Source organism: Procambarus clarkii, chromosome 28 (assembly GCF_040958095.1).
Source record: "Procambarus clarkii isolate CNS0578487 chromosome 28, FALCON_Pclarkii_2.0, whole genome shotgun sequence".
Lineage (NCBI taxonomy): Eukaryota > Metazoa > Arthropoda > Malacostraca > Decapoda > Cambaridae > Procambarus > Procambarus clarkii.
The window spans coordinates 3182223-3197033 of record NC_091177.1 but is presented as its reverse complement, the minus strand read 5'-3'; the positions used below and the strand labels follow the sequence as shown (position 1 = coordinate 3197033).

Genomic DNA, 14811 nt, shown 5'->3' with positions numbered 1-14811 from the left:
AAAAGTAAATATAATGAAAGCTGTTAATGTTCAGAGAGGTAATTAGCGCATCAGGTATAAACGGCTATATACAGGTAAGCGCAACGTGGCGAATTTCCTCCCGAACCCGCTGGTCTTACTTCAAGTGTCGGCGCCTTAGTCTGTCGATTAACATCGTCATCGAACCCCTCTACTTGTAGTTTCATCGCCAAGCTGTTAAAATCCGGAATCCACAATACTTATATGGTCATTCGGGCCCTCCTGCACGTGTCCTGCACGTCTTCGGCCCCTTCATCGACATCGTCTTTGTTGGGGGGGGGGGGGGGGGTGCATAGAATGGAAGTCTACTATGCGTTTAGATCGTCGAGTTCCTTTAGCTTCACACATCACTTATTTTTCGTGATAAAATTAGCTTATTTCCGAGTAAAATATAATTTATTCGTGCTCTAAATTTATTACCAAAATTATACTAAGAAAATATGTTTAATTCCTTCGTTATTTTCCTAATTCTATGAGGTTTGAGGTATTGTACGGAGCTACAGTACTACAGAACTATGTCCTTCATCATTGTCCTCTTTCTGGTCTTTTTCCTTGTCACCTTTCACAGTTGACACTTGCATACAAAGCAGAGGCGGTAATGGCGGGCACCAAACAGTTCTCCTCCACCTGTTCTCCTCCCCTCGTGTGTTTCAGCTCTACTCAGACACACGTTAACGAGGCAAACCGGCCAATGCTCTGCCTTCCTGGCCATGGTTGGCGAGGCACCCACCTGGTCACGCACCTCCTGGCACTTCCTCCTCCGGCCGTCTGCTCTATACACTCCTCTTTCCGCATCGGGCGAGCCACCCAGCTTGCCCAGGATAAGCAGGAAGAGGTATAGACACCATGTTGCAACAGGAAGATGAAGATTCGGGTGTATAAAGACGCAGCAGGAGCCCCTTGATCCTTTCTTGCAATGTTAATTTTTATTTATACATATAACCGTAAATTTTTATTTACGTTTTACATGTTAGTGGCTGTACAAGAATGTAAGAACTCTTGTATATATATAAATAAATAAATACAATAAATAAATTTATTAATGCAAATTTTGTCTCTAAGGCGTGTCTCTAAGAATAAGGCGTGATAAATGTATAAGCTGTGAGGCCTAAAACCAAATGGTATCACTTCTATTATCTTGTAATATCTTTTTTGAAAACTATAAAGTATCACAAAAATGTCAAATCTATTATTTAATATTATATGATTTTACTTAGTGGTTAAAGGTTATGAAGTGTTCTGTTGTTAGCTATCATTGTAATTAAAACACCTTTTGTGTCCTCTGTATTCCTTTTGCATTACCACTCACAGGATGAGTATGAAGTAAAAAAAAAAAAGTGTTCAATAAACTACCGCTCACAGGATGAATATGGGGTAGACAATAATCTACCACTCACAGCATGAGTATGGGGGTACTCAATAAACTGCTCACAGGATTAATATGGGATGCACAATAAACTACTGATCACAGGAATAGTGTAGTCCATATAAACTATTGCCTGGTAATTGCACTTTGAGTCTTGAGCAACTCTCTGCTATATGGGGTGCACAATGAATTACTGCTCACATAATTAGTGCCATTAATGTGACAATGCCACCCTTTAATATCTGCTAAATATCTGAAATATCTGCTCTTACAGCAATTCCTGCAATTATCATGTATGGAATCAGGGATTTGTTTTCTGTAGGTTTTTTTTCAGCCCTTTTAACCTGTTTGTTATCTGAGAGGTGGAGGAATGTTAGGGGTGGAGAGGAGAGGGGGGAGAGAGAGGAGATGAGGGGAGTGGCAAAAGAGAACATGAAAGGGAATAAGGGAAATATATATTCCCTGTAATAAGGGAAGAGAGGTGAGAGAATGGAGTGAAGGGGTATATTGGGAGAAGGGGGAAATGGGGATGTGGAGAAAGGTTAGAGAGGAGAGGGGAATAGGAAAAAGAGTGGTGAGAGATGGGGAGCAGGAATAAGGGAAGAGAGAGAGGGAGGGGAATAGGGCAAGAAAGTACTGGGTACAGATGGGTACCCCATCTATTTTATCATACAGAATTAATTTACATCTTATGGGTATTAAATTTTGCACTATAATGAAATTCATTATGAAAATCCCATGTCAGTTTTTAAGATTTGCCCATAATAAATTCATAAATATGGGTGGAGAGGCATTTTAAAGTTACACATTGAGTGGAGGAGTTTAGAGACACTGATGATTTTAGTGGATGAGGAAATCTGAAGGTAAGAGGGTTGATTGGATTGGATAAGAAGGAAGTACTGAATAGATTTCATAACTGGGGAGATGATACAGGTTGCTAAGGAGAAGTGGCAGTATTAATGGGTAGAGGATTATAAGATATAAGAAATGATTTTACAGCTCCATGTGTAGGGAAGACCTGTACTGCCAATGTAACAGAGGCAGAACTAGTACTGGGTGAAATAACTGCTAGTTGATGGGCTGAAAGAAACATGTTCTTGTTTTTACTTCTGATGTGGTTCCAGCCAGCACTTGCAGCTTCAAGCATTTCTTCCACTTTGGAATAAGCAGAGTAAGATGCTGCCTTATACAAACCTTCGTAGACATGACAGTTGTAGAATGGAACTACCTGAAGTTTGAGAATAACTATACACATCTGAAGATCAACAAGTTCCATAACTGAACCTGTGGCGTTTGTAACAATGAAGCACAGCAAGAGCCACAAGCTACTTTGTCTGAAATTGGCCTCAGAATTTTATACCAGACTAACATAATTGTTGAATATGATACATTATTTTATACATTCATTCAATACTGAGTAAGGATTTCTTAAAGCTGTACATTGTACTTTATATTTTATTCTCATTACTCATAAATATAATGTTCTGCAACACAAAACAACACTGACATCACTAAAGGATTTCTTAAAATTGGAAACAAATGATACATTAAAATATTATCTGTACTATCCATGCCATTTTCCTTGAAATGTGACATTATTGCAGCTTAGTGCACAAAATTAAATTATATTATTTATAACTTAATTTTGTTCATTAATGCATAAACAATTGAAAAAATTGACATGCTAATTAATGGTAATATAATGTCAAAGTGATATTACTGTATGACTAATCTGATGTAATGCAAAATCAGCAATTCTCATCACAGACATAATTCAAAAATTTATTTATATTGAAAAAAATCACAATTTTTTCCATTTTCTACATTACTATGAATTATATTAAACAGTACAAAAAATACAGGCATTTAATATTGTGGGTAAATTTTAATATTATATTAGGGTAGGGTTTCTGTATCTGCTTTGTATTCATACTTTAACTTTCAGTAAATTATTGCCTGGAAAGAGATCCCTTATGAGTTTACCCTAAAACTTTGTGATAAAACACTTCACTTATATAAAAAAAACTGGCTATTATATAAGTATTGTACTATAAACTCTCAGTATACTAATACATTACACGGAACTAGAGATTAACTATTACAGTACAGTATTAGCAACACAACAAATAGTTTTCTATATAAAAGAATAGCAGATTGATACATTATTAAAAATATCAAGAAAGAAAAGTTTGGTAGCTAAACAATCATATAATTAATTATTCTCAATTACTTAAAAAGTGTTACTATACATTAGCCATTTTGTTTGTCAAGCTATATACTTATTTTGTAACTTGCCCTAATTTTGCTCTGTGCATGCTAACTACTTGAGCTATCCTAGACAAACCTAGTAGGCACACTCAAACTTTCCCTGGTGCAGTCCTGAGGAAGCAATTCTAACCTTTTCGCTCCATTTAAAGTGTTAACCCCTAAGTATTTTGGAATTTATATCTTTTGAACCAGACATTTTTTCTTTTTTCTTTTGGTGACCATCAGTGCCACTACAGATGTACATCAAGGCTCTTCCTGTTCAACGAAACGACCAAGTCTGGATGGGACTGTCTGAGGGGTTGTGTGTGTTTTGTGCAGTATCTGATAAAATGTTTAAATTGTGCTTCACGCAGTACCTTCAAGTGTGCATACTAGTGCTAATAGTCTTCACTTCCTAGGCTGCTGATAAATGTATACAAGACATAACACTGGATGCAAAGATTTTAATTTGGGGGGATTTTAATTACATACTTTGCACTACATCACAGCATACGGTAGCTACATAAATAGGTTCGTTTGCATTACATTTTAAAAGGAAGTCAAACTAATAAGAAATATAAAGTCAATCTGAAGTCAGATGTGATAAACAAAGAAATATATAAAAATATCTGGAAGGTTAGGTAGCCATGGCTGGGAGTTCTGTCAGAGCTTATAATATTCATTAGGAATATACTCGAGGAATGTTTTTAAACTTCATCTGAAAAGGTTGTACAGTAGTAAGGTTCAATTTTATATTTTTATTTGTGGTCAATAATAACTAAGAATTATCAGAATAAATGAATCCACTACTACCTTTGAGAATGACTGTTAGAAACTAATAGGTGTTTTACATAACTAACTTAATATCTGTGATTGACAAAATCCAGAGTTCACAAGATGCATCAAATGTTAAAATAAAATAATACTTGTGTCTTTTTGCTAATGCAATGGCATTAACTCTTTTTTTTGCAGGTATTTAAAAATCACAGAGATTTCTGCAAGCACTTTAAATATTTTAACAATGAAAGACCAACATTAATAAATCACAATAGACCATAAAAAATTATTTTAATCTTATATCTGATTGCAACCATTTTCATACACACCAGAATTTGAGTATAAACATGTCCACACTCATTATTCTTCTGTTCTTAGTGAGATTATTTTTACAACAAATTTTTGAAATAAAATATTTCTCAAATGTCAAGTGTATTTAATTGAACTATACACTGTTGAAGCACCTGTATTTTCCAGACTCACAGAGATGAGACATTCTCTTTCTCTTTTTCATTTTGAGTTGCATCAAGCATAATTTTATTTTCTCCAGATTCTTGGTGTATAATTGTAGAATCTTTAGGTTTGATGTCTAAGATGATGCCAACACCCTCGCCTGTATCTGGAGATACACCAGCTTCACTCTCGCCTTCTTCAGGCACAGCTGCTAGATATTCTTCATTTGTCGTGTACCGTACCTGCAGTACACAAGAAATTTTTAAGATATTTATTAAATAACAAGCATTTATGACAATCAACACCTTAATTACTAAAACAGCAAATACTACAGTATAGAGCAAACCTTGCTGATAATGTATTAACAACTCAATCTAATCATGGAGAAACACGGTTAGAAGATAACTCAACCAAACAACTTAAAGTACCCTGTTACTGACAACTATCCAAATTTTGTATATCTACCCTCAACCAGTTCCTCAAATGTTATGTTTGTAAAATAAAAAATTAGCTCCCCAAAAATCTAAGTATGGCAAACAACCAACAAGCTCACCCCTCAATATTAGTAAGACAGTCTACATATTGTAGCATTTGCAGGTAAAACTATCAGCCAAATAGATCTACTGTGATATTAAGCAAAACGAAATTGAGAGCAAAATAGAGGGAAAATTCATAGGTCTATAGAGGTAACAAATTAAATTTCACTTTACATATAAAATTATCTTAAACTGTAGTCATACTCTGTAATGTTCTCGGCACATTATATTATTTAGTCATCCTTCCAAATCTCACAGTATTTATTCCTGGGGTTCTATGACCCATAACTAGCTCACACTAATAATTATTCAACACAAATCAATAATTAGAACTATAATGAGCTCTAACTCTTAGACAGCCTGCAAAATCTTTACTTAAATCCTTAAATATGTTATGTCTAAATGCCCTTTTTTTTTACTAAACCCATTTTTGTTTTTCCTCTATCTTTAAATTAAAAAAAAAATAGAGACCTTCTTTAGTACAGGGAATTATGCCCTTAGATACAGTATAAAAGTATGTTACCGGCATATCATTTTCATAGCATCGTTGGACAAGTGGGACAACACAGTGGAGAGCTGCACACACAAATAACAGTCCACCCGCCGAGTAGAAGGAGATATCATAGCTCTTTGTGGCATCATATATACTTCCTGTGAAAGTAAGAATATATAAAGGCATTAAATAATGAAAAAGCATGACAAAAGTATGTAACATTAGTGATTTCAGTTATATCAGCTTATATTTGCTTATTTACAAAATCAAATATTGAATTGAATTTATGTGTGTAGGTGTATCTAACAGATTAATCTGTTAGATAATCTGTTAGATGTTGATGTAATCTGTATCTGTATCAGATACATATTACACATAAGAGAGTAAACAATTTAATGACATGATTATCAGCCTTCTCTCAAGAGGGAGATTTCAAACAACACAGGCAGTCAGAGACTTACAAAACATGTACACACACACACCCAGACCCACATGCCCACACACACACCCTTTGAGACTAAAGTGCCAAAGCTCAATCCCCGCAAGCACAACTAGGTGAGTATACATACATACTCGTGCACACACACACACACACACACACACACAAATACCCAAAGAGCCAGAGCTCAACCCCCGCAAGCACAACTAGGTGAGTACACATTAGGAAGCATGCATTAGGAAGTGATGTGGCAGTGGCTGACTCCATACACAGCTTCAAGTGTAGATATGATAAGAGCCCAGTAGGCTCAGGAACCTGTACATTAGCTGATTGACAGTTGAGAGGTGGGACCAAAGAGCCAGAGCTCAACCCACGCAAGCACAACTAAGCACACACACACACGCACACACACACACACACACACGCACACCACGAGCGTAGCTCACATCCCGTAACTACACTTAGGTAATTACACACACTGCACACACACACACATGCCCGGTGCCAGTGACCAAAGAGCCAAAGCTCAACTCCCGCAAGCACAACTAGGTGAGTACACACACACACATAGACAGACAGACAGACAGACAGACAGAGTAGTTTCAGTGTTCTATGATGAATATTAAGGGAAAATGGAACATCATGAGAATAACTCTTAATGTAGCTAAACTTAGATAATTACACTTAGGTAAATACATTTAGGTAATTACACTTATGTAATTACATTTAGTAATTACTTTTAGAGTAATTACACTTAGGTAGTTACATACACACACAAAGAGTGAACAGTCATTGCAGTAAGCCAAAAAAAATTAGAAGTGGGTCTAATAGATGATGCTCAACCCTGCAAGCACAACTAGGCAAGTACTCAGACAGAAAAATAAACAGGGAAAAGAGCAAACAAACAAAAGGGGCTCATAAAGTCAGATGTCAAAATACAGCATTTGTAGTAGAACACATAAAAGGTTCAGTGTCTTCCTGTATAATATGCATTAATGAGAAAATGTGATGAATAGTGAGCAATAGTATTGCTTGTCAGTCAGGTAACAGAGTTACAAACAGTGGAACAATGTTTCATGATGTGTGGGGTGCCAAGTGTACACAGTTTAAGCTGCAGCTGCGATAAGAAAACTAAAGCCTAAAATTTGTTAAATACAAGATTCATATAACTTACCTCTAGCCACATTTGTCTTTGACTCCAGGAGTCCAGTGAGTAAGAGACAACTAACACATGTCTTATACACTTGATGAATGGATAATATACTGACCTAGTGTTATATGATGACTGTGGGAATCTTTCAGTCAAATTTAGGCCTTGATTATTAGAATTCATTGTGCATTATTATGCAACTGACATGGAACAATTATTATACATAATTAACATGTAATGTTTCTGCTTACTTAGAAGGCATATATTTTATAGTCTAGTAGTGTATACATGTAGTAAATTGTTAAGTCCCAGGTTTAGCAAAACATTACAGTCGTATGTACAGTAAATCTTTGCAGTCTTGTGTACAGAACATTTTTAAGCACATGAAAAGTAGAGCAACTCTTTATTTCTGTTGAACAACTCTTCAATCTTGTTGATAGAAAATCTTAAATCTTATGTACAGCAAATATTTAATCTTATACTGTATATAGCAAATGTTTCATCTTGTGAATAGCAAATCTTTATATTATTGTGTACAGGAAATATTTACAGTACAGTAGTATGTAAAGCAAATCTTGTCTTGTGTATTACAAATCTATACATTATATTCCTTAAATCAATGTAAAACCTACTAAAGATAAAATATATCACATTTGCAGATATTTGACAGATTTTTCTATTTTTTTTAACCGATTGCCATAATATGTATATGTTACACAACCTTGTAAACACGTGTATTGAGCACTTGTATGCACATGGGCAAAATCACAAATCTTTTAATAAATTTATTTCGTACTGTACATAACAGTACAGATTTGTTAATATGGCCTCTGGACTAAACACTTTATAAACAAGACATGACAAGGCTTATCTCAAAACTTTCAAAATAATAAATAAATTAGAAGATATTAAGCCAGGCTTAGCACTTCTTTTAAAGGTCCAGCATAACTCACATAAGGGTCAACAACTTCAAGCTTAACAAGCTTGAAGATTATAAGATTATCAGTCACATTATAAGACTGACAACAGGAGGTGTTTTCTCATCCACAGGTTAGTAAACCCTTGGAATCTCAAAGTAGTCAGTCATAAATACAAAGTTAATGCATTAATTCAAAATACAGCTGGAAAAAAGGGGTGCCTTAGCCTCGGAGGAAATCACACATAACGCATTAGGGGGGATGTTAAGGTCCCCTCCAATACAGTTTCTATGTGCTTTTCTCCTACCACCCCATCCCTTCCTTTTGTTTTGTTGGGGTTTATTAGAAATTTAAAGGTTACAAGATGAACATTGGTTAAAACAATGAGGGCTGTAAGGTTATGGATCTCTTGGAGCTCCTCCACTTCCAGACAGGAACCATCTATGTATATATATATATGTATATATATATGTATATATATATATATAATATATATATATATATATATATATATATATATATATATATATATATATATATATATATATATATATATATATATATATACATACATACATACATACATACATATGTGATTACCTGTATGCACATTATATACACAGGAAGTAAGTACTCTATGTATATTTACCAAGGGGGTGAAAATTCGTGCTGTAGACCTTTCCTGAGCAATCGCTTTTGCTTAAATCGAGTGCTTACATAAATCTAAACTTATCTATGCAATAAATGAAATTATAATTATAATCATATATTTTCCAGTAGAGATTCACATCTCTGGCATTTAAAACTGTAGTTTATTAGATTTCCTGCAAATACGTGGATCAGGAACACAAGTTCGCTGACGAGTTAAACCACAGTGAAAAGACTTACCAGAGATGGGTGCGCCCACCATGGAAGCAGAACCACGGAAGAGGATGAGCAGCCCAAAGGCATTGGTGAGATGCGCCAGGCCAAGAAGTTGTACCAAGATGATGGATGAGAGGGAGATGTAGGCAGCTGTAATAAAGCCCTTCTCAAGTTAGTACTACTATTACTATCTATATTTTACCTCATTCTTTGCTTACATTACCAATACTGTTACAGTATGGTGGAAGTTACTTCAGCCATTAGCCTCTTATGGCAAGAAGAGTGCATCTGAAAAAGCTGCTAAAAATTAGAGTGTTACCCTTAGGTGCAGTGTCCAATACTACTGAACCTAAGGTGCTAAACGAGGGTGCTTCAACATTCTGTTACTTGGAATATATATTATCTCTGATTCATTCAGTTATTCTGTGAGCAAAGACTTAGTAAGATCCTTGTTGAGGGTGCCATTTAGCATTTATAAGCTAAAAAAAAATGCAATGGCCTTTTAAAGCAGCACACCAGACCAAAGCTCACAACGTTGGTATGATAATGATTAGGAATACTGGCGAGCCATACTAAACGTTGTGCAGAGGGTAACTGTCAATGTCACAGTGTAGTATATCGTCCGTTTGTCAAATGTCAGTGTTACACAAAACTATGCCAAAGTTATGAAGAGCTTAATATGCTTACCTGATAATGAGGTATATAATTTATGAAGGAACAATGTACTGTACATCAGCATGTTGCTCTGTACGGGACTGATATAAGCAATAATTTTTTTTACAACATAATATGTTGTAAAAGGAAACTACATAAACTTAATACTTAAAACATTAAACTACTTATAATCTATATTACAGTACAAATTTGGTGAAGGTGTAACTACATTTCATACAGAAAATTCCCCACATCTGACAAATAAAAATATTCCAGGGACAGTAAAACAGTACTACAATGGACAGTTAATTATGATATAAAATTCAGTACTAACAAATGCAATTACTCCTTATAGTTTACATAAGAGAGCATTCTCTGTTTTGGAAATGAACTGTGCCATTCAATATGAATGTGCTCACAAAATTGAAATGTCGCTCTTCATTACTTCAAGTGCTTCCATTTGATGTGTGGAGATATATGGAACCATGCATTTGACAGTGTTATAAAATATATTAAAAATTTTAATGTCATCAATTATGAATTCTATACTGTGCTGTGTGCTGTGCATTAGTATGTTTAGTCAAGCTGCGGGTACAATTTTACGTGAATGATTTGGTCAGTTTGTCTTTTTTTGAGTTGAGTCAATAACACAAAGCAGAAGGAACAGTGAATAGAGGAGGGTACAAACAGGATGGACCAGCAACAACATCTCTACACCACCAACATCACCAGCACCACCAGTACCACCAGCACCACCAGTAATCACTAATCTTGTTGGTAGGCCAGTCAAGGAGAAGGGCAGTGTGTGTGGCCAAGGTACCTGACACTGGTGGGCCCAAGATCCCAGCCACGCCACGGAAGATACACAGAAGACCAAAGGCATTGGTGAGCTGTCTGAGACTCAGCAGGTCCACAATGATGATGGAGGTGAGGGCGATGAACGGAGCTGGCGGAATACCACAAATATGAGGGTTGGAGGGCAACCACAAAACTGGGCCCAGTCACATGTTACACATTACTGTTTCATTACAGGAGAAGAAATAGAATATATAGAAAAAAGCTGTAATGTATTAAAATACAATTTGAATTCAAGGTTCATTTCACAAAAATAATCATGCCAAATGTAGAGAAGAACCCACAAAAAGATTTATCCCACTTATAATAGACTTTCATGGGTGGCATGCCTGAAGGTGCCACAAGCAAGGGGGGAACACATGCAGACAAGGTGGACGACCAGATACACTTCTAATATACAATATTAATTTACAGTACAGTATTTCTCAAATTTAATGAATATATTATTTTGGCATTTTTAAGTTAGATGACTGAGCAATACACCCAGGTGGATAATATATGGTTTGCTCTACCCTTCACTGCCCTTCTCTCCATTAACACTATACAGATGACTCAGGTTCTCTGAAATCTGAGAGATGTGTCAACAATATTAAGCAGTCACTATTGAACTAATTTCCCATACTGTTCTTAGTACATCTCAACCTCAAGTTGATTAATCTAACATTTTAGCCATTTAGGTAATACAGTAATTTCATGGTATATTTTAGGTGACCAACATAATACTGGTACCTACAGTATTTATAACACAAAATGTTAAATGTCATTAATTACGAGTTCTATACAGTGCGGTGCGCTGAGCATTAGTAATGTTTAGTCAAGCTGCGTGTACAATTTTATGTAAATGATTTGGTCAGTTTGTCTTTTTTTGAGTTGAGTCAATAATAAATATTTGAATAATAAAAGAACAACCATGATAATACAAAGAAAGAATTATTGTTATTGCTCGATCTTAACAAATGTTCTAGTATTATATTATGTTACAACATGTTATTAATGGTCAAATATTTAATAAAATATGTAAAAACTAACAAAAATACGACACACTACTGTATAACACAAGTATTTTTGTCACTCAATAATAACTCAAAACTGTACACAAAATTAAGAAATAAAAATGCTTCCAAGTCATGAGTTATGCCGCAGCGAGTCTGACCATGTGTCTCGTGCTGAAAGTCAAGCATCAGTGTGAACAGAAACTGACTGGAGACACTTTGCAACCTGCTTTTCTTTCATTAATATTTAGACAATGGTAAACAGTGATTGGGAGTTGTGCTGTTTACACCCTGTCTTCAAAACAAAAGGCCAAAATCAATTCCACACTAATGTCATTCCCACAGTTATGAATTGATCGTAACACTTGACTCACAACTGATGACATCTGAGCTTTTCTCCATAAAATTACAAGCTTCTTTCACTTCCCGTTTCCCGTGTTCAAAGTTCACTTCTCAAAATGATACACACTTCTGAAATCTAATTATACAGGTAAAGGGTTAATGCAGAGATGATGAAGTGTATAACCAAAATTCTGATAAACTAACTATAGGATTAACATAAATACAGGTACAAAAGTAGTGCACTTATGAAAAGAAAGAATTTTGTTAAGATTTTAACATTAAATAAATCAGTATACTTACACACAAAGAATCCAAAGAATAATGAGAGTGCAACGAATGACCCGTAGGAACTGGCAAAAGGTGTGAGAAAGACGCACACACCAGAAAGTATAATGCATATGTTGTTGATCCATAGGGGGCTGACCCACGGCAAGTCAGCAATAAATCCTGAAAGGACCCGGCCAACAGTGTTGGTGATGCCAATAATGGAGATCAAAAATGTTGCATACTCTGGTTCAATACCCTGCAAGAAAGGAAAAGGTATCATCAATGACATTTTGTAAAGAAATAATAATTCAAAAGTTTTATATTTTGAAAAGAAAACAATAATGAATGTAATGTGGCACTCAGGTAAATTCAGATAATTTAGGTAAAATTCATGTAAAATAAAACACCTCTTACTGGAGGGTCAACCGTGGCTTCTTGGTGCTTGCTACCTGCCAAGTCCCACAAGCCTACCGGTTACAAGAGGCCAAAACCTGGCCCCCCCCCCACCCTCTAAAGAGGTGCAAGGAGCAGGCGAGTCCTGTTTGGGGAGTGTAAATAACAAGAGAACCAACTACAGAGCTGGAGTTAACTCGACCATGCCGCAATGACTGACACAGTGGGTAGATTTCTAACTTTGGACACTACCCGAAATGCCCATGCATCATAGGACCTAGAATTGGCAAAATGGGCTAGATGGCCCTCCCATTAAACTATTAAAGGGGAGAACCACAAAGGGGGCCATTGCAAAAAAACATGAACCGATACATCCCTCTGCAATGTGAAAGAGCAATGCCTACCAGGAATGAAAGCCAGAGTAAAGGCAATGGCTTGGGAATTCAACTCAACCAGAAGCCTACCTCAATCGACAACCGGCAAGGGCCTGCCCCAAAAACTTCAAAAACAAACAACCAAGTGGTTGAAAAGTCATTGCTGCAGACAAAACAACCAAAGGCACAGCATCCTTGGGAAATGAGAAAGGTGAAAATGAAGGGGACAAAAGGGACATGGACCAAGCTGAATCTAAGATATGAACCATGATGACCTGTCAGCACAACATTGGAACATTGGACTAGTGGAACAGAAGCCCACTACTACCTCCTAAAGAAGAGAAGCAAACAACTTGGGCAACCCTCTGAAACTCCAACCACAGGCAACAAGGACATAACAAAGAACTAAAAAGCCCTTAGTGCTAAAAACAAAATGCATCCCAGAAAATCATGAAAGTTTGGTAGGTGAGGTTTCAAGACTTTACTAAAGTACCATTTATTTAGATGGAAATGTTAAACCACAATGGTGTATATATATGTGTAGTTAGCTGGCATTAGCACAAGAGGAAAACACTTGAGTATTATGCCTCAGTTCCTTCTCCAGCTTGGGATGAACAAAACTGTTCTTTGTCACCCTGGAGAGCATGTTTCATGGATATTAGATATCATAGCAACAGTGTATACAATAATACATATTAAATAAATTTTTAGTTATCAAGTTAGAATTTACTTTACAACATATATTTAAATGCAGCCTAATTATGTGTTATGTAAATATTCAAAAATAAACAAGTTTGCAGAATGCTTTAATTAAAAAATGTATAATTTATTATATTACACATAATATTACCCTGAGTAACCCATGGTGTTATATGGCATAGTACTTTAAAATGTATTCACTTCAGAAGGAAAAGAGAAGTTAGTACGTGCACAGGAGAACTACATTTGAGCAGTGCAGCATAATCATGCATACAATATGGCCCTCAAGGTGTTGAAGTCCTTTTCTTTATCAATAGCATCTACCATTTTTCCAAACACAGTTAACCTGAATTTACCTGAGCCACTATTTTGTAATGGTCTTGATGGTTCCATTAGACAAGCTAGCAGCTTGTCAACGAACATCCCATCTTTTCTGATGATTTTTTCCAGCTAAATCATTTTTATAAATATTTAATGCATAATTTGATTGTTCTATAACAAGTTTACCTTCTCAATAGCTGCAGCAGGCAGATAGACAAATGGTGTATAGAAACCCAGCATGCCGAAGAGATTAGCCACACCAATTAAGAGGAAGATTGGGTTCTTCATAAGTGAGAAGTCCATCATTTGGCCAAGAGTTCCCCTTATTGATTCTGGCAGGCAGCTACAGCTCCCTAAAGACAATCATAGAGTAAATTATGTCTTAATATAGATAATGTGGGCTTTATCTTTACATGCTGATAACTGTCATTATCATCATCATTATTGCTAATTTCTTTTGACTTACATGCTGAGGAGACACCTAACAAGAGACAGGTAAAATGTATTAGAGAAGATATGTATATATACTAAACTAACTAAACCTAACCTATCCAAACATAACTTAATATAACCTATAGGCAACAATATATCTTGAATAATTTGTTCATCTTGGATAAGTTGCTCCACAACACTGTCACTTGGATCGTCGACTTC

General features: G+C 35.7%; 1 protein-coding gene across 17 annotated transcripts in view; it reads right to left on the bottom strand.

The window, feature by feature from the left end:
* Positions 1 to 2825: 2825 nt before the first annotated feature.
* The window catches only part of LOC123755025 (monocarboxylate transporter 12), a 96575-nt gene continuing 84589 nt past the window's right edge, over positions 2826 to 14811 (bottom strand). For 11 of the 17 annotated variants that reach the window (XM_045737443.2, XM_045737458.2, XM_045737447.2 and 8 more), the window contains 6 exons: positions 14344 to 14510; positions 12404 to 12626; positions 10735 to 10860; positions 9285 to 9410; positions 5921 to 6048; positions 2826 to 5103 (listed from right to left, as the gene is read on the bottom strand). In XM_045737443.2, coding sequence (XP_045593399.1) covers positions 4888 to 5103; positions 5921 to 6048; positions 9285 to 9410; positions 10735 to 10860; positions 12404 to 12626; positions 14344 to 14510 — 986 coding nt within the window. In that variant the 3' untranslated portion in view covers positions 2826 to 4887. The remainder of the gene's footprint in view (positions 5104 to 5920; positions 6049 to 9284; positions 9411 to 10734; positions 10861 to 12403; positions 12627 to 14343; positions 14511 to 14811) is intronic. The other 6 variants (XM_045737445.2, XM_069332782.1, XM_069332781.1 and 3 more) reach the window with 2 other exon arrangements.